Source organism: Trachemys scripta, chromosome 8 (genome assembly GCF_013100865.1).
Source record: "Trachemys scripta elegans isolate TJP31775 chromosome 8, CAS_Tse_1.0, whole genome shotgun sequence".
Classification (NCBI taxonomy): domain Eukaryota; kingdom Metazoa; phylum Chordata; order Testudines; family Emydidae; genus Trachemys; species Trachemys scripta.
The window spans coordinates 108084675-108110170 of record NC_048305.1 but is presented as its reverse complement, the minus strand read 5'-3'; the positions used below and the strand labels follow the sequence as shown (position 1 = coordinate 108110170).

Genomic DNA, 25496 nt, shown 5'->3' with positions numbered 1-25496 from the left:
AGAGGCTCTCAGCACCCCCACTATACAAATTGTTCCAGCACCCCTGCCTTCAGGGAGACTGTCTGTTATCTTATAAATCTTGGAGCAGGCAGCAATACTGTCATTGTGAGGGACAATGGTGTATAGAGAGGTGACATCAGTGGTGGCAAGGATGGTGTTTTGAGGGAAGTTGTTGATGATGCGGAGTTTCTCGAGGAAGTCAGTAGTATCGTTTGGGCGGTGAGTGGTTTGAGGATGGTTCTGTGGGTCCCGATATTCCTTCAGTATGTGTGCTGCGGCCAGATATGAGGGGTCTGCCTGAGTTCCGTTGTTTATGTGTTTTGGGAAGCATGTAGAAGGTCCCTGACATGGGTTCACAGGGGATGAGGTGGTAGAGTTTCTCTCGGAGCTGTTTGGGGAAGGATTCGATGATATCCTTAAACTCCCAGGTAAATTGTGGTGTGGGGTTTTCTGAGTGCTGTATAGTAGGTGGCGACAGAGTTGTCAATTGGCCTCGTTAATATAATCATCATAGTTGAGCACTCTGAGGGGATCCCCTCTGTCTCCTGGTTTGATATCTAATCCAGATAGTATTTAACAAACACCCCCCAAATACCTGTATCAATAAGAGTTCCTCAGTGTGCATAATGGGCACCTGAACTACCCTGCCTGTGCTTGAATTAAGATTGTAAACTTCTGAAAACAGGGATTGTGTCCTTTTTATTTTGTACTCTGCTCAGTATATGAAGAGTAATCACAAAATAATAGTGGTAATCTTGAGGAAATTCCACACTCCAGATATGGAAGGGTTAAGCTAATGCTGTTTTAAGAAAGGATGATAAATGCTTTAGAATTAAGATCCTAGGTAAAGAATTGAGTTAGTACTGAACATTTGAACATTTAAATATGTGGATTTAAAACTGTATTGTAAATATCAGGAAGCCATAACACGATTTCTTGTATTAAAGATTAATTTTTTCCTCTAGCAAAATAATCTCTTCTGCACATCAAAATTTTTACCTGCATAGTTTGCAGGTTTTAGCAGTGTGATGCTATGAATTCGTAAGTTGTTCCTATAGTTTTGTTGTGTGAAGCTGCAGCTGTCGAGCACACTGAATAATTGGGATTGCTCCTTAACTATGCAATAGTGTGTCCATGTCAGCAGGTAGATTCTGCAAGGAGGGGCACAGCATTCTTTGCAGTTCAATAAACAAGGACTTGCAACATGCTGTGACTTGCAGGCACCAGTCTGCTTTGCCTAACGTGTGCTTTCTGCAGCTGTCGTCATGCTCCCACTCTCTTGTGGACTGTTACCCTTCAAAAATGCTCAGAGCAGATACTAAAGGTGTATACGTTAAAAGAACATTTTGCAATAGGATGGTTCTTATTCTTTGGTACTTCCATATACATACAGTGCACAGAATATGAGGCTTCCTGACAAGGTTAGAATGCAGGAACCCTGAGATCCTTGTTTTTTCCTTTTTCCCCACAAGATTTTGGATTCATTATGGATAGGGTGACCAGATGTCCTGATTTTATAGGGACAGTCCTAATTTTTGGGTCTTTTTCTTATATAGGCTCCTATTACCTTCCACCCCCGTCCCAATTTTTCACATTTGCTGTCTGGTCACCCTAATTATGGAGCACAGCAGTTACAACTGGGGCCATAGTCAAATGTTTCTGCAATTTTGAAGTGAACCGGTCAAGGAGTTCTTGGATGGTGATCTAGAGAGAGGTCTTGAATGTTGTTCCAAAAGTCTGCTGATGTTTTTCTGCCACTTTGTGGAGGAAAAAAGAGAAATAAAACCATTGTTACCCTGCCTGAGATCTAGTGCCCTCTCCTTGATGTAGATATCAGAGCATAACCTGATAGTTAGGGAAGCTTGTCTGTGCGGGGGAAAAAGATCATTCTTTTCCAGGCGATTGTCCACATGGATTCCACTTCTGCCTACATGTTCCTCATGCATGTGTGATTGGATTCTTTTGGCCAATAGTGTCTTAGGAAGACGCAGAAGGTGAGAGATGCTCATCTTAAATTTTTTACTGGAGCTCTTTATGAGAACCACCTCAGAATTGTAGACAAGCGGGCCTACCTGTTGTGAATAGGCTTCTTCCATAGTGCTCCTCGGAGCTGGACCTCTACTCCAAGAAGAACCAAAACCTTCATCAACTGAGACCAGCAGAGCAGCTACCACCAGTTCCTCTTCCAATCTCCATTCCAATCTCCCCCTCCCCTCCCCTACACATCAGAGCTGTGTGTGTGGAGCTCAGGACTGGAATAGCAGGGCAACTTATTAAAAATCACCACAATTGGTCAGGATTTGGGCTTAGATCTTCCAAAAGGAAAGATGGTCTTGTGGTAAAGGCACTGGCCTGGGGCTCAGGAGAGATCTGGTTTCCGTTCTTGCTTTGTTGCAGACTTCGTGTATGAACATAAGCAAGTCAGTCTCTGTGCCTCAGTTTCCTCTCTGTAAAGTGGGGACAGTAGCTCTGCCCTGTCTCACAGGGATGTGTCAGGAGAAATACATTAATACAGTACTGATGAAGAGAACAGGTCACTGATTCAGAGTGATCTGGATCTCTTGGTAAATTGGGCACAAGAAGACAATATGCATTTTAATACGGCTAAATGTAAATGTTCACATCTAGGAACAAAGAATGTCGGCCATACTTACAGAATGGGGGTCTTTATCCCGGGAAGCAGTGACTCTGAAAAAGATTTGGAGATTGTGGTGGATAATCAGCTGAACATGAGCTCCCAGTGTGAGGCTGTGGCCAAAAGAACTAATGGGATCTTGGGATGCATAAACAGGAAAATCTTGAGTAGGAGCCAGAGAGGTTATTTTTCTTCTGTATCTGAGACTGGTGCATCCACATCTGGAATGCTGTGTCCAGTTCTGGTGTCCACAATTCAAGAAGGATGTTGATAAATTAGGGAGGGTTCAGATAAGAGCCACGAGAATGATTAAAGGATTAGAAAACATGCCTTCTATTGATTGAGTTCTGAGTCTATCTATTTAGCTTAACAAAGAAGTTACGGGGTCACTTGTTTACAGTCTAGAAGTATCTACACGGGGAACAAATGTTTAATAGTGGGCTCGTTAATGTAGCAGAGAAAGGTTTAGTATGATCCAGTGGACGGAAGTTGAAGATAGACAAATTCAGATTGAAAATAAGGCAGACATTTTTGACAGTGAGTGTAATTAACCATTGGAACAATTTACCAAGGGTCAAGGTGGATTCTCCATAACTGAAAATGTTTAACTCAAGATTGGATATTTTTCTGAAAACTCTGCTCTAGGAATTACTTTGGGGCAGTTCTCTGACCTGTGTTATACCAGAGGTCAGACTAGATATTCACAATGGTCTGTTCTGGCCTTGGAATGTATGAATTAAAGAATATAAGACACCCAGATGCTGCAGTGATTGGGGTCGAGAGGTACCTATGGTTGAGTGCTTAAAAAGGTGGTTACAACTGTAGAGGTATTACCTGTAGAGGTGCATTTGCCACCTTAAGTATAAGTTATATCATTTGAACTAGAAATGCTTCTAAAACTAGAATTAACTTTTAAAATGTGCTCGCCGAAGGTAGAAAGAGTGATTTAAACTTGAATATTTTAGTAATTAATTTTCCAACTCTCCAGTTAAAGATTTTTGACCCAAACACAAAAAAAGACATGAGATTATCAAAAGCATTATACCTTATAGTTGCCATGTTGTAGCGTTCTTGGGTCTGTATTTGAGAACAGCAGCCTTTATGCACTAACTGTCTGAGTGAGCTCCACTACCCTCCTGCCCGGGAGGAGTCCATTAACAGTGTGCTTGGTTGCAAGCCAGCCCATCAGTGTCTAATGGAATTACGTGCAATGTAGATATACTCAGAAACCACAGTGGGCAAATAACCGACATGGATGCCTGTAAATATAGTGTGGGCATCACTAATATTGTTGTGTGTAATTTATTCCATGAAGCTCACTTATTCATAGGTGAAGCACCAAATCAGCAAAACAGAAGTGGATGGTAATGTTGTTGTTAATGATTGCAGCAGTCTGAAAGATGAATCCCTGCCTGCTGCTGCAGGGTGGCCTTTGACTTCACAGTGCACTGGATGAGGATGTCTCACAACTGGAATCTTAAATACGTTCTCCTTAAATATGGGTTGATGCTACTATGTGAATACAAGAATTTTTAAAACTCTGTCCCTGGTGTATAGGCTGCATTTCATTAGTTAATGGGGCTTAGAGTCCCTCCATCCTCCAATACGTAAAAGTTGGATGGTCTCATAATGAGACATGCATAACACAAAAGGAAAAGCTGGGACATTTGAAATAATGTGGGACTGAAGTCTGTAATGTTGTATTTTCTCTAACCTTAAAATCCTGCACCAGCCTGTGTCATCAATAATAAATAGCAGGAGAATGTCTGTCTGACGTAAATTTGAATCTAAAATGATGAGTGGTCCAGTGAGTGAATGCCAGCACATTACAAATCATTTTGTGGGCCATCATTTTAAACTGGAAGTATTGGGAGCTTAGGAAGCCATTTCCTTGCTGTAAATAAGGCTTGTTTCCCCAGTTTAAATTTGTGTTTTGTTACCTTAGGATCATTTTTAAAAAGACTGAGAAAATGCATGTTGAAATACTATTATGCCAGCTGAAGTGTGTATGTTTGTACATTAACTGTACGTCATCCTGACATGGTCACAAAATGCATGTCCCCTCTGAGACCTCTGGCTGGTAAGCAGACATGCTCCACAGTCACAGCGAAAATGGAGACTTGGACGTGCGCTTGGAGTTATAAAGCACAAGTGAAGGTGTTTTTAAACCGTTTCAAATGCCCCATGTCATTTTCTCTTTGACAAGGTCCAGGGTTCTCCTAGTGTTCAGTTATTGCAGGGGTGGGCAAGCTATGACCCACGGGATGGATCCAGCCCATCGGGGCTTTGGATCCGGCCCGCGGCATTGCCACCCCTGTGGCCCAGCAGCCTTGCGCCGCTCCCAGAAACGGCCGACAGACACCACGTCCCTGCAGCCCCTGGGGGAGGGGGGTATCAATGGGTTCCGCGCACTGCCCTTGCCCGTGGGTACTTCCCCCAAAGCTCCCATTGGCTGGGAACGGGGAACTGTGGCCAATGGGAGCTTCAGGGGAGGTATCCACAGGCCAGGGCAGCGCCCGGAACCCTCTGCCCCCACTCCTCCAGAGGCCGCAGGGACATGGTGCTGCCGCTTCCGGGAGCGGCACAGGGCCAGGGCAGGCAGGGAGCCTGCCCTGGCCCCAGTGCGCGCCGCTGCCACCCCGGGGCCGCTCCAGGTAAGCAGCACCAGGCCGGAGCCCGAAACTAGTGTGTATGTGTATTGACTTGAATTAGATCAGGAAGGTTCCCACTCTTTGTCTCAACTTTTCACCACATGGAAAATCAGATTCAAATTCTAGTTTAGGTCTGTAATGAAGTGTACTGGGTTGTGAGCACGGCTCCCAGCTCTGGGGCACTGTCTACACTGGCGCTTTACAGCGCTGAAACTTGCTGCGCTCAGGGGGGTGTTTTTTCACACCCCGAGTGAGAAAGTTGCAGCGCTGTAAATTGCCAGTGTAGACAAGCCCTAAGTAATGAGTTGGCTAGTGGCTGGCTATTCCCTGATAGACATTGGTCCAAAAAACAAACCTACCACAGAGTTGGTGCCTGCTGTTGTAGTTTTTGGATTCTCTTCAGTAGCAGGAGAATGCTGCATAGCAGGGCAGAGCATCATCATCAGAGCTGTGTGTGTGGAGCTCAGGACTGGAATAGCAGGGCAACCTGGCATGCCAAAGTTGAGATATTAGTGGGTTAATTTCATGATCACCTGAATCACACCTCCCCATTTACAATTTTGAAAAACATTTTTTAATTGGAAATATGTCTAGTCAAATATTGGTTAGACATCTGGGTTAGTCAATATTAATCTATAGGTGACATCACTTCCATGGATCATGACTTTTGGACATGCTCTGAGATGCGAACTTTGACAATGATAGTACCTGGCCAGATGCACACATGGCTTGCTGACCATACTCTAAGGGGCTGAGATGGTTTCTGTGAAAGAGGAGATGACTTCTTATTTTTTTCCACTGGCTGTCAAACCTAGAGCAAGCTTTTCTTTCAACTGGGGTTTTCCATGTTGATGTAAAGGCTGTTTTAATTTCATCCTCTCCAGACTTCAAAACATTTGCTGAAGTGGATGATACTGACTTGACATCGGGATGTAAATTGTACGGGAACCCTTCTCCCACCCTCCCAGACCTAGGCTGATTTGGGCCTTCTGTGTTTGGGACTGGGATGCTTATTCCTTGACTGGTAGGCTGTACTCCTAGCTCAGTTCTTGCGCTAGGTTAGAAAGCATTAGCTCGAACGCCTCCTACTTGATAGCGCTTAAGTGCAGTCTTTTGACCTTACCACCTCAGTGATGTCTGCTTCAGTTGTTACCATGCCTAGATGGGCTCATGTAGTGATACAGATATTGTTAGAGGAGTTGGAAAAAAAAAACTCTTGACATTGAAGAAGGGCCTTTCTTGGACAGGTTCCGTCCCTTCGGGCATAGGTGTTGGAAGTAGGGATGCTGGTGGTGCTGCTGCACCCCCAGGCTTGATGTGGTTTCCAGTTTGGTTCAGAGGCTCTCAGCACCCCCACTATACAAATTGTTCCAGCACCCCTGCCTTCAGGGAGACTGTCATGGAGTGTGTGCTTGGCATCATTATCCTCTTCAGTGCCAGCATCACTACCACCCAGTGGGCTATCTCGATTATCACTTCAAAAGTTTTTTTCTCTTACTTAAGTGGCCTCTCAGAGTTGGTAAGACAACTCCCACCTGTTCATGCTCTCTGTATGTGTGTATATATATCTCCTCAATATATGTTTCACTCTATATGCATCCGAAGAAGTGGGCTGTAGTCCACGAAAGCTTATGCTCAAATAAATGTGTTAGTCTCTAAGGTGCCACAAGTACTCCTGTTCTTTTTGCGGATACAGACTAACACGGCTGCTACTCTGAAATGAAGATTAGGATTCACCAGTCAGAAGCACGTGAGGATAATTTACTGGGCTCCTCAATGCTCCCTTCGCTCCTAAAAACCTATAAATCCATGAAACATACAGTTGAGGAAATGGCCATTCTTCAGTATCTCTAAGAACTCTGAGGACTCTCTCTGCTGCAGGAAAGTTCTTAAAGTTCTTTGAAACCCCCCTTTCTTGAGGCAAAATCCAAGCGTGTCTGTGTGTGAGTGAGTGAGAGTGTAAGAGAATTTTTGTGAGGTGCCTAACCACATTCTGAAACTTTACACTGTAGTAACTATTTAAATGTATGTACATGAATTTTTGTTTGTCTGCAGGCACGGTTTGTGGACTCTGAATGTGAAAGTAGTTTCTACAAATAGGGAGAAATGACTTGTATAATGGGAATGCCAGAGTGCATTCATCATTAAGCAGGATGCTTTCTTCCTCACCAGGTAGATGAGGCAAAGGTCCAATTCACTGCTAGGGGAAGGACAGAACAGTATAATTAAAATGAAATGCAGTTTCCCTAGCAAAAGGCCTTTTTAGGAGTCAGGGAATTTGTTCGCTATTCTATGATTGCTTACAATGGATTTTAATGGAGTTGGGAGTCAGAGTAAAGGTCCTATATTTACAAAATAAGGCTACATTCACGTTTTAATTCTTAAAACCAGGAAAAACCTGAGCCTGGCAAGGCCCTTTGAACTACTGATTCAAGAACTCGCTGCTTGCAAAGAGGGATTAAAACCTTTTAATCCCTTTGTGCAAAAGAATATTGTGTTTAATGTGGCAGGCATGCTCACTAAATTAATTTTCAAGCACGAGATTCTAGTCCTGCTTGTTCTTGCTCTGCCTTTGTTTCCTAGCTCTGCGTACGCTGGGGCCCTTTGCACTTTTCAGTACAAAGTAAAACTTTGAAGTTTTGAAGAAAGTTGCAAATAATAAACTGTAGATTAGGAGAAAAATCACAAAAGTGACTAGGAGCAGCCACAGCTGTGCAGACTGCCTGAGGCAATGCTATAATTACTGAGGTGCTAATGCCCGGCAACCAGTACTGCTAATCTCCTGCCCATTGTGTGCAGTCTGTGAAGACAGAAAAGGCTATATTTAGACATAAGGTAAATTTATTTAGGTAAACAGTTGAAAGCTCTCAAAAGAATGTTGTGTAAATAATAATAAATAGGAAGCAACCTCCTAATCCTATCCCGAGTCCAAATGGGTCTATAAACACAGAGGCTGAAGCGTTTATTAGCCAAGGGGATGTATATTACTAAGCTAACAGTAAGTGCCCCCAAGCTGTAATTGAAGTTTTGGGTCCGTTTTCAAATTTTAAGCAAAAATAAAACTGGAAAGCTGCAGCCTGGGTTGTGGAGGTGTTGTGAGGTGCATGGTTTGGAAATTGCAAACTGTTGCTTCTTCCTGCTACCTTCTCCTTTTCTTCCTCCCCTTACCTCTTATTTTGTGCACATGCACATCCTTTCACGTCTCCCCAGAATACAGTTCGTATTCAGTTGTGCTTCAAGACTGACTCCAGTTGGGCAGTCCCGGACTCTTCCAGTGTAGCCAGCAATGGGAACATAAAGATCAGGTTTTTTTCTGGGTGCAAGAGCCTCGCTGTGATTGAAGGAGCTCAAAGGGAAGTTGGGGGGGGGGGGGGAGTGAAGATTTTTTTTTTTTCAGTTTCTATAACCGTCTTTCTTTTTAAAAATGTCACCACTGAGCAGTTTGAGCCCCATTTTCTTATCTTTTGTAATCCTTCTGCCCGGGTTCAGTATCTAGGGGTTCTGTTTCAATAACACAATGCAAAACCGGCTTGAGCCTCCACCCAGTGACCGGGGACAATTACATACCACCCCCCGGGGCGTGAGCTGCTCCACCAGCTGTCCCATGAGCTGATCCGCCATATATCTTCAGGGCTCCCCACTACTTAACACAGCACTCAGTGATTTCAGCTCTTTAGTGAATTCAGCTTGTAGTAGGGGGAACCCCAGTGCTAGTGCACCATTGGCCCAAGGTGAATTCAGCTCAGCAGCCTGTAACTAGACTCCTAATAGAATCAAGATTAGCTCTGATATTCTACAGTAGGGAGAGAGAGAAGGAGGTGTAATTGGTGCCTCAGGCCCTCAAAAGGGGGCCCATGCCATCAGGTACAAACATCTGTCCCCAACCTCTCTCTATTCACTGGGAATTGGAACCCATGTCCCTTGTCTAGCGAGTGCTACTTAGTTGATGGCGAGTCCCTCCATCATAAAATGCCAAGTACAGTTCTACTGCTCTTGATTCACATAATCAGGGTAACAACACTTTATTCTTCCTGCCCCAATAACAGAGAAACTGGGGAATCCCACAGCAGTCAAAGTGACCATTTGGGCTGCCGTGGGCTCAGGCTAGGCGGGGTGGGTGTGCCTATGCAAACAAGATCAGCCCCTGAAGTTCTTTTCCCCAACTCGCCATAATTCACCACCAGATGTCAGGGTAGAGCTCATCCTGACTCTGCTTACACTTTTGACATGATTTCAGAGTAGAGAAAGTGCCATGTTCACGGTAGGTAGTTGTTGAGGAGTATCCACACAGTGAATGTGCACCCTCCCACCCACAACCAACCAGAGTGCATGGAATTGCATAGGAGAGAAACTGCAGTTTCATTAGCCTTCCAAAATTGTGATGACAGATTACCACCCTTCCCATTACATCTGCTCATCCACTCTTGTCAGGCTGAGGCGGATCAGACTGAACCTCCCCACCTCCCCCCACCCCGGAAATTTTACCTGCCCATCAAAATTATCATTAGCCCCAGGTGAATGGGCAAGTGGAGTTTTTCAAAGTTGCTGACTAAGCCCTGGTCTATACCTAAAACTTAGGTTGTGACCAAGCTAAGTTGCTCACAAGTGTGAAAAAATTCAATGCCCTGAGAGACACATATAACTTTAGTACCCTCATGGCCACGACGGAGTCTGCTCTGCAGGCAGCTCCATCAAGAGAAGGCACACACAGGAACGCAGTAGGGAAAGTCCCTTTCACCCCGGGGGTACCTGTTCAAAACTCCCAGAGTGAACGAATGAACACTCTCTCTCTCTCTCTCTCTCTCGAAGAATACAATGAATAAAGGAAAGAGAAATATTTATTCACAGAGGGATGAAAGGAGAAAAGCAACAGCTCTGGGTAGCAGTGATACTGGGTCCTACTCTGGTTTGTCCTCCTTGGGCGATTTTTCACTGGCATAGTGGTCCTCCTGGCACCTGTCCTGGGATGTCCCCGATCTGTCCTTCCCAGGCTTCATGCAAGTTCTTGGCTCTTTCACTGTGTGCCGGTCTGCTTGCTGCAGCCCTTGTGTCTGGAGCTCCAGACACACACACCCTGTCGCTCTCCTGTCCCCATTCCCTCTGCTCCTCCCTCCCCCCCCACAGCACTTCCCCCAGGACCAATCAGCTTTTCCCTGCTCAGGAAAAATATTTAAAGGGGCCATGTTCTCTAAACCCAAAGGGGTTACACATAGTTAAACCGACCTAAACCCTGGTATACACACCACTAGGTCAATGAAGAATCCTTCTGTCAACCTACCTACCATGTCTCTACTACAGCGAGAGAAAAACCCCTTCCATTGCTGTAGCTGTGTCACTGTAGTGTAGCCCTACAGCGGGACTGGCATCCCGTGCTCCCGCAGGACCTGCTGCCATAATAGCAGGAGTGGGCAAAATGTACTTTGTTGCGAGCGGGATTGGGTGGACAAAAAAAACAGACTGTGGGAATTTGTGGGAAAACACTTAATCTCTCCTCAGTTTACCACATAAAAATTGTGTCTGAATTCCATTTATATATATGAAAATATATTAACCGACCATAGTTGTTTTTTGTTTTGTTTTAGCAGCATGGGGGCATCTCTCTCCCATGCGGGATTTGCAGGATCTAAGGTTTTTGAGAGTGAGAATGAGATAAAAATGCAAGAAACAATACTGGAGAAGGTGGGAGCAGGAATAAAAAAATAGTCCCGTGCAGGGCTTTAGTATAGACAGTACAGCATTCCTGCAGTCTGATTGGCTGAAACCGTTCCATTTCAATATGATGTCAGTTAATGTTAGGCATTTAATCTCTTTTCAGCAATGTCTGTGATTCAGTGAGACAGTATTAGAAGTCTGCTGAAGTGCTAAAATAATATGGCAGGCTATTGCTATAGTTTATTAATACCCAGCAATCATGGCCTTAACACTTAAAAGCATTAACCACATTCACATTACATTTCAGTAGAATGAAAGGGAATTTCTCTCATGATCAGTACTTAACATAAACACCTATTTTTTCTTATTTATTCCGTGTCATCAATGTACCGTGATGGTTTTCATACAAATAAACAAGGACAGGTGGCTAATCAGAAATGGATTTATGCCAGTAGTATTATATTGATGCTTTAATAAAAGAGGGAATTTTTTAAATAGTCATTTTAGGTGCTTTCTTTTAAAGGAGAATTACTGTTTCTGTCAGATTTTATATCATAGTGGACTTTCTATCACTGACAATTTTTAAATTAAGATTGGATGTTTTTTGAAAATATATGCTCAGAATTATTTTGGGACGTTCTATGGCCTGTTATACAGGAAGTCAGACTAGATGATCACAGTGTTCCCTTCTGGCTTTTGAATCTATGAACCTTTAAACCATATATCAAATCAGTAAAAAATCAAATCACTTCAAGGAATGCCAGTGAAAGTTTCAATGTTTCTGTGCCACTGGGTGCCTGTGAGCTCTTAGAGGCAGCCATGCTTCTGTGAAAGGGCCCAATATTGGATAAGTGGAGCTGTGGAAGGAGAACTGGTAGAAAGTAGCCTCATCATTTTGGTGAGAGTGGAGACAGTGATTACAGAAGAGTGTGGGTCTGAGGCATTTGTGTACCAGTAAAACGACATTTACGCTAATAGTGGGCATGTCCCCTCTCTCTGACTGAAGTGTGTTATACATAAACATAAGCAGTCCTGCCATTGAAATCAACACTTATATGTAGTGTAGTTGTAGCGGTGTTGGTCCCAGGATAGGAGAGAGACAAGGTGGGTGAGGTAATCTCTTTTATTGGACCAAATTCTGCTGATGAGAGACAAGCTTTCGAGCCGCACTGAGCTGGTTCTTAGTTCATCATGTTTTCTGTCAGTCCTGTGACAGACCCAGACCAGTGGGGTACAGGAGTCTGGTAGAGGGCAAATATCCTGTCACTGGATGAGTAGTTCTCTGTTCCCTGAGTGACCAGAGCAGGGGCTGCACTAGAGTAATCAGGAACCTGATAGAACCAGTTAAGGCAGGCAGGCTAATTAGGACACCTGGAGCCAATTAAGAAGAAAAAGCTGCTAGAATCAATTAAGGCAGGCTAATCAGGGCACCTGGGTTTTAAAAGGAGTTCACTTCAGTTTGTGGTGCAAGTGTGAGGAGCTGGGAGCAAGAGGCGCAAGGAGCTGAGAGTGAGAGGGTGTGCTGCTGGAGGACTGAGGAGCACAAGCGTTATCAGACACCAGGAGGAAGGTCCTGTGGTGAGAATAAGGAAGGTGTTTGGAGGAGGCCATGGGGAAGTAGCCCAGGGAGTTGTAGCTGTCATGCGGTTGTTACAGGAGGCACTATAGACAGCTGCAGTCCACAGGGCTCTGGGCTGGAACCCGGAGTAGAGGGCGGACCCGGGTGTCACGGAGTATTGGGGAACTCAGGGCCCTGCACCCCCGGCTCCCTGCGATTCACCATGACTCTCAGCCAGCCAGTAAAGCAGAAGGTTTATTTGGATGACAGGAATACAGTCCAAGACAGGTCTTGCAGGCACAGACAACAGGGACCCCCTCAGTTAGGTCCATCTTGGGGTCCCCGGCCAGCCCAGCCCCCCTTGGGGGGTCAGAGCCATCTCTGCCTCCCAGCCATCTCTCCAGCCTGCTTTCAGCACACTCCTTTCAGCGACCCCTCCCACAGCCTTTGTACAGTTTCCCGGGCCCCGGAGTCACCTGACCTTCAACCCCTCCTGGGTTCTCATGTTACAAGCTCAGGAATGCGCCCCCGGGCAGATCCCATCCTCCAATGCAGACTATCCCAGCACACTCCCCTGTCAGCATTCACAGACCACAGTGAGAACAGGCCCAGTTCGTCACACCGGGTTTCCCTGAAACCTCCCAATTGACCTGGACTGTGGGTTCTTCCAGAGGGGAAGGTCTCTGGGCTGTTCCCCAACCCACATGGTGAATCTCTGAGGCAAGAAAATCCGCCAGTAAGCACAGGACCCACCAAGATAGAGGAGGAACTTTGTCACAGTACATAGACAAAACAGCAGCCTCCACTGACTGACCAAGTTTTACTGTTTTTCATTGAACAGTGTTGATTTTTTTTTTGTTAAACGGGTGCAGAATGGTATGATTCTGAAAATTTTAAAAAACATTGAAGATTTGCTTGAGCATGTTTAAGGTCTGGTACTGAAATGAATTCTTTATCAATTATTCACTTCACTTTATGTGAATTTGTGTATTTGTGTAAATATCTACACTTGGGAACTTAGAAAAAGTCGTAGAAATGCCAGGTAAAGAAAAATGCATCTTATTTTGAGACATTGATTGCAGATTTGATTACCGTGGACAAATGCCGTTCAAATTGGAACAAACACTATCATTAAAATTGAACTGAAATACCAGAACAGTTTATACTAGCTATTGGGCATGTTGTAGACATGAAAGCCTAAGTCACATTAAGACTACAATTAGACTAGTGTAATACAGAGCTAGCTTTAGGTAACCTTTTATGCTTCAATACAAACTAAGTACTGTAGCACACTTTGGTTACCACGTTGTGAAAATGGGGTGTGTGTAGATTACAAAAGAATGGGCCATGACCGTTCAGTTAAAAAAGGAATGAACACCCCCCCCCCCCACACACACACAAGTGTCATCATCAAAGCCAAATAAACTTTCTACAGAGCACATAGAAAATGAACTAACAGCACAATCACTGATACCAGCTGATATCAGTAACCCATTATCATAAGAACATAAGAATGGCTATACTGGGTCAGACCAAAAGTCCATCTAGCTCAGAATCCTGTCTTCTGACAGTGGCCAATGCCAGGTGCTTCAGAGGGAATGAACAGAACAGGGAATCATCAAGTGATCCATCCCATCACCCATCCCCAGCTACTGGCAAACAGAGGCTAGGGACACCATCCCTGTCCATCCTGGCAAATAATCACAGACAAATAATTGCAAACGGTTAGTAAATCAGCTATATTAAAAGGATTTAACAGGATCTTTCATACTTTAAAATTACAAATTAATTGAGATCACAACCTTTGAATCAAAGTCAGATAGTATTCCAACTATGACGACTCAAAATATCCAACTTACAATAATGGTCACAAAGGGGGATAAATGTGCTAATTGAGGAATCATGGTTCAACAGTGGAATAAATCTGGGAGGAAGAAAAAACACCAATCCTTCATACGTATTTACGTGAAAGGTGATACCACAATTTCTCTTCATCCTGTATTATTTTTTTGTGTGTAGTATCCACAGCCTCTCTGTTCCTTGCCATTCTAGGACCAACCATGCACAGAGTAAAGCTGTTGTCTGCCTAAGGTACTTGTGTGGTCCCCATTTCTGTGGTATCTGAGCACCACCTCATCCCTTAAGGTATTTGTCCTTTCAGCACTCCTGTGAGGAAGGGAAGTATGAGTTACAGATAGGGACCTGCAGCATAGTGACTTGGAATCTGTGGCAGAGTAGGGAATTGAACCTGGGTCTTCTAAATCCCAGGCTATAGGGCTAACCAGTTGACCATCCTTCCTGTCTCATTCAGTCTCCCCATTGACTTCATGCAAGCTATTCACATTAGTAATGCTACCCAACGCGTACATTTTTGCAGATTTGGAGGGGGTTATTTAATCTCATCCATTACATATTTTTTCTCAAAAAGTGTGTAAATTATAATCTCAGTTTAATCCAAGTGGTGACAACCTTCATATAAAATGCCAGCTCCCTCTGTGCGAAGTCTGTTGATTGTGGCTGGTCCTCTGTTTTGTTTAGAAACATGGTCAGTCTCCATAACCTGTAGAAATATGATAGAATGATTTTCTCTTTTTTACCAGGTGAATGAATATTCAGCCATCTAATTACAGAGCTGTGTTTAATAATTCATTTTTTTCATAGACCTTGGTGGTCTCCCCAATTTCAAACAATCCCTGAGAATGGAAGGAATGGTATGATTCTCAGAATACATTAACTTTTTTTTATATAAACTTTGATTCAGATACAAAATGTTGAAAAGCATCAGGATTTGATTTGCATCTAAAAAGGTATAAAAAGGAAACTTCTAGCTATGTTTGTTTTGAAATAAATCCATAGGATAAATATTAGCCTGTTCCAGCAAGTCTATAAATCTATTTGTATAGGCATGTCTCAAGCGAGAGCTCCTTGTCATACCCTGGACATTACAAAGTTAGTAGGAAGAGAGTATTCCTTATATAACCAGTGCAGAGTAAACCTGTAACCAGGATCTGCATCTGGGGGGTATGCACATGCCTCAGCACCCAATGTGAAGGCTGATTGACCAGATGAGTCAGGTGACCAAGGGTAACAACTAACCGCTCAATGGTAGTGTTTCCTATAAGAGAGAGCCTGCTCAGTCAAATGGGAGATGCCGGGGGTCAGGGAACGGACCTGTGAGAGGGGCTCTGTGCACAAGTCGGGGGGAAGGTTGGGTAGGAGATGCCCTCAGAGAGCAGGGGTTGAATCCTTCACAGAGGGCGGCTGTAGGAAAGGCCCAGAGCATGTCCTAGGTTTCAGGCAGGAACTATAGAGTCTACAGAAGATGCGTTGAATTGAGGTGACGTTCATAACTTTGTTAGACACTAAAAATTATAGCATGAATAGAGACACTGGTTTTATGGCTTATTACAGCAATCTGTAACCCACAAATCTCCTCCTCACCATGACTGGAGGAGTGTTAATGGGCCCCTTCACCTTGAATGGGCCATAGAAATGTGTTAACAATTTATGCTAAACAATCTGTTCTACCTTGTATTTAGCTGTGATACTCTGAGTATGTTTCCCAGACCTGAAGAAGAGCTTTGTGTAAGCTCAAAAGCTTGTCTCTCTCACCAACAGAAGTTGGTCCAATAAAAGATATCACCTCACCCACCTTGTCTCTCTAGTATCCTGGGACCAACATGGCTACAACATTGCATACACTCGACTGTGTCAGGTTTCAGAGTGGTAGCCGTGTTACTGTATCAGCAAAAGGAGTCTCTAAGGTGCCACAAGGGCTCCTCATTGGTTGAACTGTTTCAGTAAATAAAGAAACCGCTGAAGAGAGGGAGGGTGTGTGTGTGGCTGGTGAGAAGGCCTCCTGACACACAAAGTTTGTTGTACATGATGTCCAGGTCCCATGAACAGCACAGGACAATAGTGTATTTATAGTCCCACTTAATAGCTAATGAATTGCGCCTCGGGAAGGCTGTGCTGCTAATTCTTCAATGTGCCGGAATGAATCTCCCTCCTGCCTCCCTGCCAGTGTCTGTAGGAGTCCTTCCTCAGCCCCATTGCACCTTATAAGATCCACAGGGACAGTTGGCTAATGTACATTTCAAACTCCATTAGGTAGTCCACGCCTAACTTACCTGCTCATGTACACCTGGCTTTCTCCAGCATCATTCTCATAGATCTCTTCAAGTTTGAGGAAGAGATCCTTTCTCCTGGGCACCTGAGCACCCTTCCTGAGCCCTTAAAGTCTGCCAGAGCCCACCTGACTGCTCCTGGGTGTCCCTACTGATTTGTACCAAAATAGTGGTATAGACTCTTCTGTGACTAGGAAACTAAATTAGCCCTCTTTGACAGCAAATCCTTCCTTGGCTGTGTACGTTACAAGCTTTAGCCAAAAATCTGAGTATGCTCAGTGAGTAACTATCCAACACTATTAACTGTGAAATAAAAATCCCTTTGGAACGGAAGAGCGTGCTGCGTTCAGTGAGGGCTACTATCCGCATGCAGAGTGTCACCCTTCCGCTTTACCTGGAGCACGGCCTTTTTTTTTTTTTTTTTTAAATGTTGCAATGTTTTTTTTATAGTGAGAAAAGTGTCATTTTGACTCTTCGTACTCACATGCTGAACTGTTTCCCCTTCAATTTTCCGGAATAATTCACTTTTAGGCAAAGCCCTAGCATGGAAAATGTAATAAAGTTGTAAGTAAATAGAAATAGTTAAGTAGCATTAACTGTAGCAGTTGCTGCCACTCCCACTATAGACGAGAAAACGGTATTTGGGTGAAGAGTGGAATAAGAGTTTCTTTAAGGGTGTGGGTCGAGCACCTTCTGGGGATCTGTCACTTTGAATAATGAGCCCATAGAGGGAAACAGATACTCTTCTAGAGATCTTCAGTGTTGCACTGGTGGTGAGTGAGGTCAGGCTGTGATGGGCATTCAGCCATCCTATACCACTCCCTTCAGTCACTTAGAACATTCCCAGAAGTTTCTCTCTCGGGCTGAAATTTTGCAAGCTTGGTCTCATTCCAAAGCTAAATCTTTCTGAGAACGGTTTGAGTAAAATCTGTTTAACTATTCCTGGACCCTGAGCATGAAAGTGCATATTGTTCCCTTGAAAAAATATTTTATTTTTCACATTTGCAATTTGTCCGCCCCCTATCCGCCTCCTCCCACTTTCCACTTCCTGGTCTGCCCCCCTCAGAACTCCCAACCCATCCAACCCCTTTCCCCCCCCGCTCCTTGTCCCCTGATGGCCCCCTCCCAGGACCCCACCCTCTATCCAACCCCCCCCACTCCCTGTCCCGTGACTGCCCCAACCCTTATTCACACCTCTCACCCCCGACAGGCCCCCCGGGACTCCCACGTCTATCCAACCCCTCCTGTTCCCTTGCCCCATCCAACCGCCCCCTGCTCCCTGTCCCCTTCCTGCCCCATATCCAACCCCCCTGCCCCGGCCCCCTTACCATGCCACTCAGAGCAGAATGTCTGGCAGCGGCGCCTCCCAGTCAGAGCCAGACATACTGCCGTGCTGCCTGCATGAGCACGCAGCCCCGCCACCCAGAGCGCTGCCCGCCCGGCGGCGTTGCTGCAGGGAGGGGAGACAGCGGGGGGCGAGCGGGGGCTAGCTGCCTGGCCAGGAGCTCAGGGGCCGGGCAGGACGGTCCTGTGGGCTGGATGTGGCCAACGGCCCGTAGTTTTCCCACCCCTGCCATAGGGACTAGTCACTTTGCCCAATTTAAAGTGGGGGAGGGAAGAATTGTGTGTGATTAAAAAAAAAAATTGCATGTTGAGTATTTGCAGTATACGGTTTTCTTGCTGTGTCTCCAGTGGCTACCCGGAGAGAGAGAGAGACATTGAAAACAGGATTAACAAACAGGTTAAATGGATTGCTCGGGCCTTTCCCTGGCCCATCCCTGCTTCTTGTCCCTCTCCCCATAACATATTTTAGTGGTTGAACTCTAATCTGCTTACTCTGGAAAGAAGTCAGACACTTTTTACTCAGTGATACCGTGACTGAGGACCTGTGGACTATGACCTTTTCGTTAATTGTCATTAAGACTGTGCTATTTTCACGGAGGTTGCGAATGTCATGGAATCTGTGACTTCCAGCCACCTCCATGATTTCAACCTGCAGCGGCCCGGACCTCCGAGCAGGCCCCCGCAGCTGCCTAGCTGCTGTGAGCGGTGTGGGGACCCCTGCAGCTGAGTTCCCCATTTTGTCATTGATATTTTTAGCAAAAGTCAGGGACAGGTTACGGGCTTCCGTGAATTTTTCTTTATTGTCCATGACCTGTCCCCGACTTTTGCTAAAAATATCTGTGACAAAATCTTAGCCTTAATCGTCACTGACATAAGTTTCAAGAGTTGTTGACATACCCCTAATCCCTGGATGTGGCCAGAAGGCCAGGACACAAGATCTGAGTCTTGGTTGTTTGTAGTGTGACATGCCCCGGGGTACAACCTGGACTGTGGAATTGCTCTGCCCCCTTAACTCGCTAGCTCAGGGTGTCTCTCTCACTGTAACTCTCTTGTTTACATCTCTCCTGCTAGTGAATGGCCCAGATGGTCGCTTAACACCTGGCTGGATGTTGGTCACTCCTTTGTTGACACTGAAAAGCTAGTCTGTGGGCGTTTCCTAGACTCACAACATGGTTCAGTATCAAACAGAGCAAAATTTCTTAACTTCATATACAGTGATGATGCACACGTTTTGACAGGATAATGATACTCAACAAATTATAACTTTTCAAATGACACCTCACAAGGCATACTTTGTACAAAGCATGTCCTATCCATAAGCAAGTGGTGAATATGGGGGTACGGGTGTTATTTGGAGGTATAGTGGTCACACATATCCCTATCCCTATATGTGGTCAGGTGGCCAGGACATGAAATCTGAGTCTTTGTTGTTTGTATAATCTTAACTCAGAATTTCCTGGCTTCCAAACTTCAGGGGTTTTTTCTTCTTCTTTGGGACACTCAGAATTAATTAATTACGTTTTTTATTGTCTCAAAATGTGTTGTGTGGAATTTGTTTTATATACAGATATACCTTTGTAACCAATACACTCCCTGTGCATTTAGGTGGTTGCCAGAAAGTGGTGTTGCTTAATGAAATGTGTAGGGAATCAGAGAGTCATTCCAATGGTCTAAATGCAAGCTGAACAAGGCTATGAATTTTCCAGGTTTTATTCCTGTGCAAGTCCAATTTCCCCTTGTTCCTTTTTTAAAAATTTTATTTTGTGTGTTTAAAAAAATCAATAAGTTCTCAGCATGCACAGTCTGGGGAACAGGTATATAATGCGATATATGTTTGAACTGTGTTCTTCAAGGACAGAAGTTTTGGATTCTGTTGTATTTGTCATTTAATAAATGTACACTCGTTTACTAGCATCACAAAATAAATAACAACATCAAAAGAACAAATCAACTGCAGAAATTCAATACAAGACAAATCCGCTCAACACCCTGCATTTCAAACCAGTCACTCACACCACAATCAACACGAGCAGTAAATCAGTATTTCACTGGGGGAGATGGTAGAGGGGAATAAATACAAATATATCTGAATATAAATTAAGTAGAAGTAGATGTGATTACAGATAAGTAAACATGTGGAATCAATGTAAGTCAGGCAACCACAACTAATAATTACTTGTCTTTAGTGTCAGGACTCAGCGTCTCTGCTGCAGACACGACAAGGAGCCATAAAATTTCAGTGTCTTAGGTGTCTACACTAGAAGCGCTACAGTGGGGCACAGACACAGCATCTGGTGAAGACGCTCTGTGCCAACGGGAGAGAGCTCTCCTGTTGGCATAATAAAACCACCGCCTCTTCCGCCAACATAGCGTTATCCGCATCGGCCAGCTGGTCAGTGTAACTTATATCACTTGTGGGTGCGCCACAAAAGTTATACTGACATTACCTGTAGTGTAGACAAGCCCTTAGAAATCATTCTCTGGAAGCCTAACCCTGTCTCATTTCTGCTCATTTCTATGGTTGGGTCAGGTTTGTCTTGCTTTTTTCAGTTCACGTGCTTTTTGGGGAAAGGACTGTGTATACCTGTAGGCCCTGTTCCTCTTTGTGACTTTTGGATGCTGCTGCAGAACAAACGAACAATAATAATGGTGGGCCACACTTGCTCCTTAGTCAGTAAGCCCTCATCTCCTGTGAGGTGCGTTTTTGATCCATGTATATGTAACAGCTTGTTTCCTGTATGGTTGGGCCAATCAGCTCTCTGCCACTGGGTTGAATAGCACAAGTTTCCAGTTCATAGAATCATAGAATAGAATCATAGAATATCAGGTTTGGAAGGGACCTCAGGAGGTATCTAGTCCCACCCCCGGCTCAAAGCAGGACCAATCCCCAACTAAATCATCCCAACCAGGGCTTCGTCAAGCTGGGCCTTAAAAACCTCCAACGATGGAGATTCCACCACCTCCCTAGGGAACCCGTTCCAGTGCTTCACCACCCTCCTAGTGAAATAGTGTTTCCTAATATCCAACCTAGACCTCCCCCACTGCAACTTGAGACCATTGTTCCTTGTTCTGTCATCTGCTACCACTGAGAACAACCGAGCTCCATCCTCTTTGGAACCCCCCTTCAGGTAGTTGAAGGCTGCTATCAAATCCCCCCTCACTCTTCTCTTCTGCAGACTAAATAACCCCAGTTCCCTCAGCCTCTCCTCATAAGTCATGTGCCCCAGCTCCCTAATCATTTTTGTTGCCCTCCGCTGGACAACATTTGTCCACATCCCTTCTGTAGTGGGGGGACCAAAACTGGACACAATATTCCTCACCAGTGTCGAATAGAGGGGAATAATCACTTCTCTCGATCTGCTGGCCATGCTCCTACTAATGCAGCCCAATATGCCGTTGGCCTTCTTGGCAGCAAGGGCACACTGCTGACTCATATCCAGCTTCTCATCCACTGTAATCCCCAGGTCCTCTTCTGTGTATGAGTGTATGTTGCCAGACTTGAAAGGCTCCCCCACTGCACTAGGCTCTGTTGTGTGCTGTCATCTACGAACTTCGTAGTTCACATTTCAACAGCCTTTAGTTACCACTGTTGTGTACAGTGTCGTTGTAATGATATCCGTCCCAGGCTATGAGAGAGAAAAGGTGGGTGAGGTAATATCTTTTATTGGACCAACTTCTTTTGGTGAGAGAGACAGGTTTTGAGCTTACACAGAGCTCTTCTTCAGGTCTGGGAAACTTAATTGGAGTGTCACATCTAAATACAAGGCGGAACAGCCTGCTGTGGAGTTTCCATTTCAGACAGCAAAATTCAATATCTTCCATTGTTATATGCAGTGGTGTTGTAGCCGTGTTGGTCCCAGGCGATTAGAGAGACAAGGTGGGTGAGGTAATATCTTTTATTGGACCAACTTCTGTTGGTGAGAGAGACATCTCTCACCAACAGAAATTGGTCCAATAAAAGATATTACCTCACCCACCTTGTGTCTCTAGTTACAGTGGTTGGGCATCTCTCTCCCTTTGGCATTGATGGTTCCACTGACTGCGTGGCGAGATGAGTCACCTCTCCTCTGACGCTTGTTTTACTCCAATTGATTCCCCAGGCCTCTGCAGATCCCTTTTACAGATTCTTTACGAGATTGCTGATTCAGGTACCTGGGTAATCCAGGTATCTGGTGAGGAGATGACTGCATGTTTCTGAATCAGGCTAGAATATGGCCTCGTCTCATGCTCGCAAAGGCTTTGCCATCGTCCTTGCTAATGGCATTGGCCTATTGAAAAATATTGTATATCCTTTCCTTCTAGATCCAGGGCAGTTCCCCCGCCCATGGTAATCAGGTATTGCCTGAGTGCACAGTAGTTACTGACAAGCAAGTTGTGTTGATCCCAAGCAAATAAAGGGGAGTAGCACATTGTGTTGCATATAGAATGTGGGTGGCATTGCCCTTGGCCTACTGCTGCTTCTCTAGGCCCTTGGCGGGGGGAGGCAGAGAACAGGCTTTGGTCCTCTGTGACTTTGTCTAGACTAGCATTAGAAGTTGTGTAGTTAGATGGTGCTTGCTGGTTTGAGCTGACTCGCACTCTGCTCAAGCCAGAGCAGGTTGTTTCCACGTGCTAACTGGTTGAGCTTAAGTCTAGGGAGAGACTAGGATTTAACGTGACCAGTTAGCACATGGTAAAGTAGGTGGGGATAGGGTCTCAGTTTTCAACCCAGCCAATGAAAAAATTCTCTTCAGATGTTCTGGCACTGGGGGGGGAGGGAATGGGTTTGTGTATTAAAATTTGACTAATTCTTAACAATAAGTATATGGAGCCAGTGCAGTACTCAGGTTAGACGTGCTGCGACTCTTTCAGCCAGCCCTTCACAAATTATTCGGCAGGTCGCTCAAAGGAAGACTTCTCCTACAACGCCAGAAGGGCCCCCCGGATTTTTATGTTGTTTGTTAGCAGGGAAGGAGAAGGCAGGGAGATGGTTTTTCCCTTCTTTTTGCACAGCTACTGAGCTTCACAGGAGGAAGGTTCCCTCCTCTTCCTCATCCCCCCAGAGCTGCTCCTGAGCTCTGCAGGAGAGTGGTTCCCTCCCTAACCACCTGTGATTTTTTTTAACTCAAGTGGTGATAGGAATCATCATGGGCTGGTTTTAACTGTGTGTGTCTGTGAGTTGGTGAGTGGGAGAGAGGTTTTATTGTTTTATAGAAATGACAGTATGTGTGCCTCACACTCCTAACCAGGCAAAGCATATAACGCTTGCCAAAATACCTACCTGACCAAGAGCTGCAGTATTCTGTGGGACTGAATCTGTCTAAGAAAAATATGAACACTATGTTCAAATCAAATCACTAATTATATCGAGCTGGAGCAGAGTCATATACGCTCGGAAAACAAGGCCATATTTCACGAAAGGTCTATTGATCACTAAATTTCTATGTTTGTGGAGTCGCTCAGGCCTGAATGTCCCTTTCTCTGCTCTGTTTCTCTGCTCACTCCCAGTTTTAGTTAATAGTCTTTTACCGGTCACATGCCAGGCTGGACAGATGTAGGGATCCTTGGATCTTTAGGTCAATCGGAACCTATGTTTGAATTAAAGACTCAATTGTGCATTGATTTTGACTAGATTCTGAAAGTTCTCAGGTGCAGCATGCGCTCAGTAAACCTCAACGTCTCAGCTGTTCTGTAATTTCCAGTGACATGATCACATTATTCACCTGTAAAATTTTATATTTTATATTTACAAAATGAACAGGTTTTAAATTAGAGCAGAAAAACCTGTCCCAGTGTCATCTGCCTGAGTCAGTGTGAGTGGGAGTCTGCATTGCCTTTATTTTCATGCAACCAGATGAACTATTTTATTTAAGAAAAAAATGTTTCTGAGCTGAAACCGTGCTTATGCTGCAGTCTACACTGAATTGGTATGAGTAAAGTCATTAAAATTGGGTTTTAAAGTAGTGACACTGGTGATCCTATAACTTGGGATAACATGATACCCAGTTTCTTTACTGATGTATCCCTTGGTTATCTGAGGTGGCTCACCGCTGATGGTGTGGTTTTCTTCCAGGCAAGCCAAGCTTTATGAAAGCTCCCGAAGATCAGATTGGGATTTCTGGAGGAGTGGCCTCGTTTGTGTGCCAGGCAACAGGAGAGCCCAAGCCTCGCATCACATGGATGAAGAAGGGGAAGAAGGTCAGCTCCCAGCGTTTTGAGGTAACTACAGAGATCTGGAACCAAATCTATTCCTTGCAGAACTTAGCTTCACAGTAACCAGTGTCAGAGCCTGAGTTTCTGTCAGTTGCTATAGGAGAAGAGGCTGAGAACTGCTGCAAGGGAAATTTTCCCTTCCTTCAGTGAGCCCTGCCTTAGGTCAGACATTGCCATGGGGAGCCAGAATTTGACTAAACATACTGAATGCCTGTTCTGGTCTAGCCTCAGTCACCCCAGAACCAGTAGCAGCCACTAACTAAGATGTCAGAGCTAGGTCATAACAAACAGTAGATTTATGTAGGATTTTTGTGTGTTCGAGTGGGGGAGGGGAGCGGGCATGGAAGCCTGCTTAGCCTTTCAGCACCAAGCAGACCGAAATGCGGTGCCCAAGCTCTAGCGGGAAGCTTTCCGGAAAGCACTGCTGCCATCTCTGGGTCTGATTTAGATGCAGAATAGGAATAGGGAGGAGAGGCCAAAGGGAGAATCTGAGTTTTCTTTAGAGTAACGGGGATGGGGCAAACAGGGCTTCCCACCCTACATTGTGTTAAGATTTTTAATGGGAAAAGCAATTTGAGTTCCTCTCCCCACCTCTCCTCCTATCTTCCGTTTGGGTCATGCCCTTTTTCCCCCTCCACTCTTGGGAATCTAACCCTTCCTCTGTGTTTCCATCTCTTTGATGGTTTTGCTTTTCTTATTGGAGCGGCCTCCTCTGATCCATCTGCCACTTCCTGGCACCTGAAGTGGGTTTCTTGTGTCCGTTTTCTACCTTGGGCACAGGAGACTTCTCACCAGTGGCGTTTCTCACCCTACTTATCTTTCACCATCTGCCTGTTTCTCTTGTTTCCTGCCACTTCTTTCATCTCCAGTGGTTTCTGCTGACCACTCCTGTCAGTTTTTTCTTCTTTATCCTTTGGATGTGTAGCAATAAGAGTTTTTCACGGGACACAGCACTGCATGCAGGAGAGGGGGTCGCACAGTGTCTGGGCTTGAAGCGGGTCGTCCTAGTGCTCAGCATTGCTGAGTCACTTCATATGTGACCTGAGTGATAACCTGATGAGGTGAGGTCTGTGCCCCTAAGGCGTAGCCCTGCCTCCTTTATTACCACAAACATAGTTCAGTTTTCCATGTGTCCGTCGTTTTGCTCCTTTCAGTAATTGAAACAGGATGAGTCTAAAGTTAACTGTGGCCTGAGGCTTTGCAACCTGCCATTAAAGAGTAGTTTATAACGGTCCTGTAGCATAGCAAGTTCCCCTCTTCTCTGCCATGTAGAAGAGTTGGAGTAATACTTCTCCCACCTTCGCATGATGGAAAGATGAGTGACTGTTGATTATACT

The 25496-nt window shown here is 44.9% G+C and overlaps 1 protein-coding gene across 13 annotated transcripts in view; it reads left to right on the top strand.

Moving 5' to 3' along the window:
* PTPRF (protein tyrosine phosphatase receptor type F) overlaps positions 1 to 25496 on the top strand; it is a 412513-nt gene that overhangs the window by 118242 nt on the left and 268775 nt on the right. For all 13 annotated transcript variants that reach the window (XM_034778805.1, XM_034778804.1, XM_034778801.1 and 10 more), the window contains exon 3: positions 24020 to 24165. In XM_034778805.1, coding sequence (XP_034634696.1) covers positions 24020 to 24165 — 146 coding nt within the window. The remainder of the gene's footprint in view (positions 1 to 24019; positions 24166 to 25496) is intronic.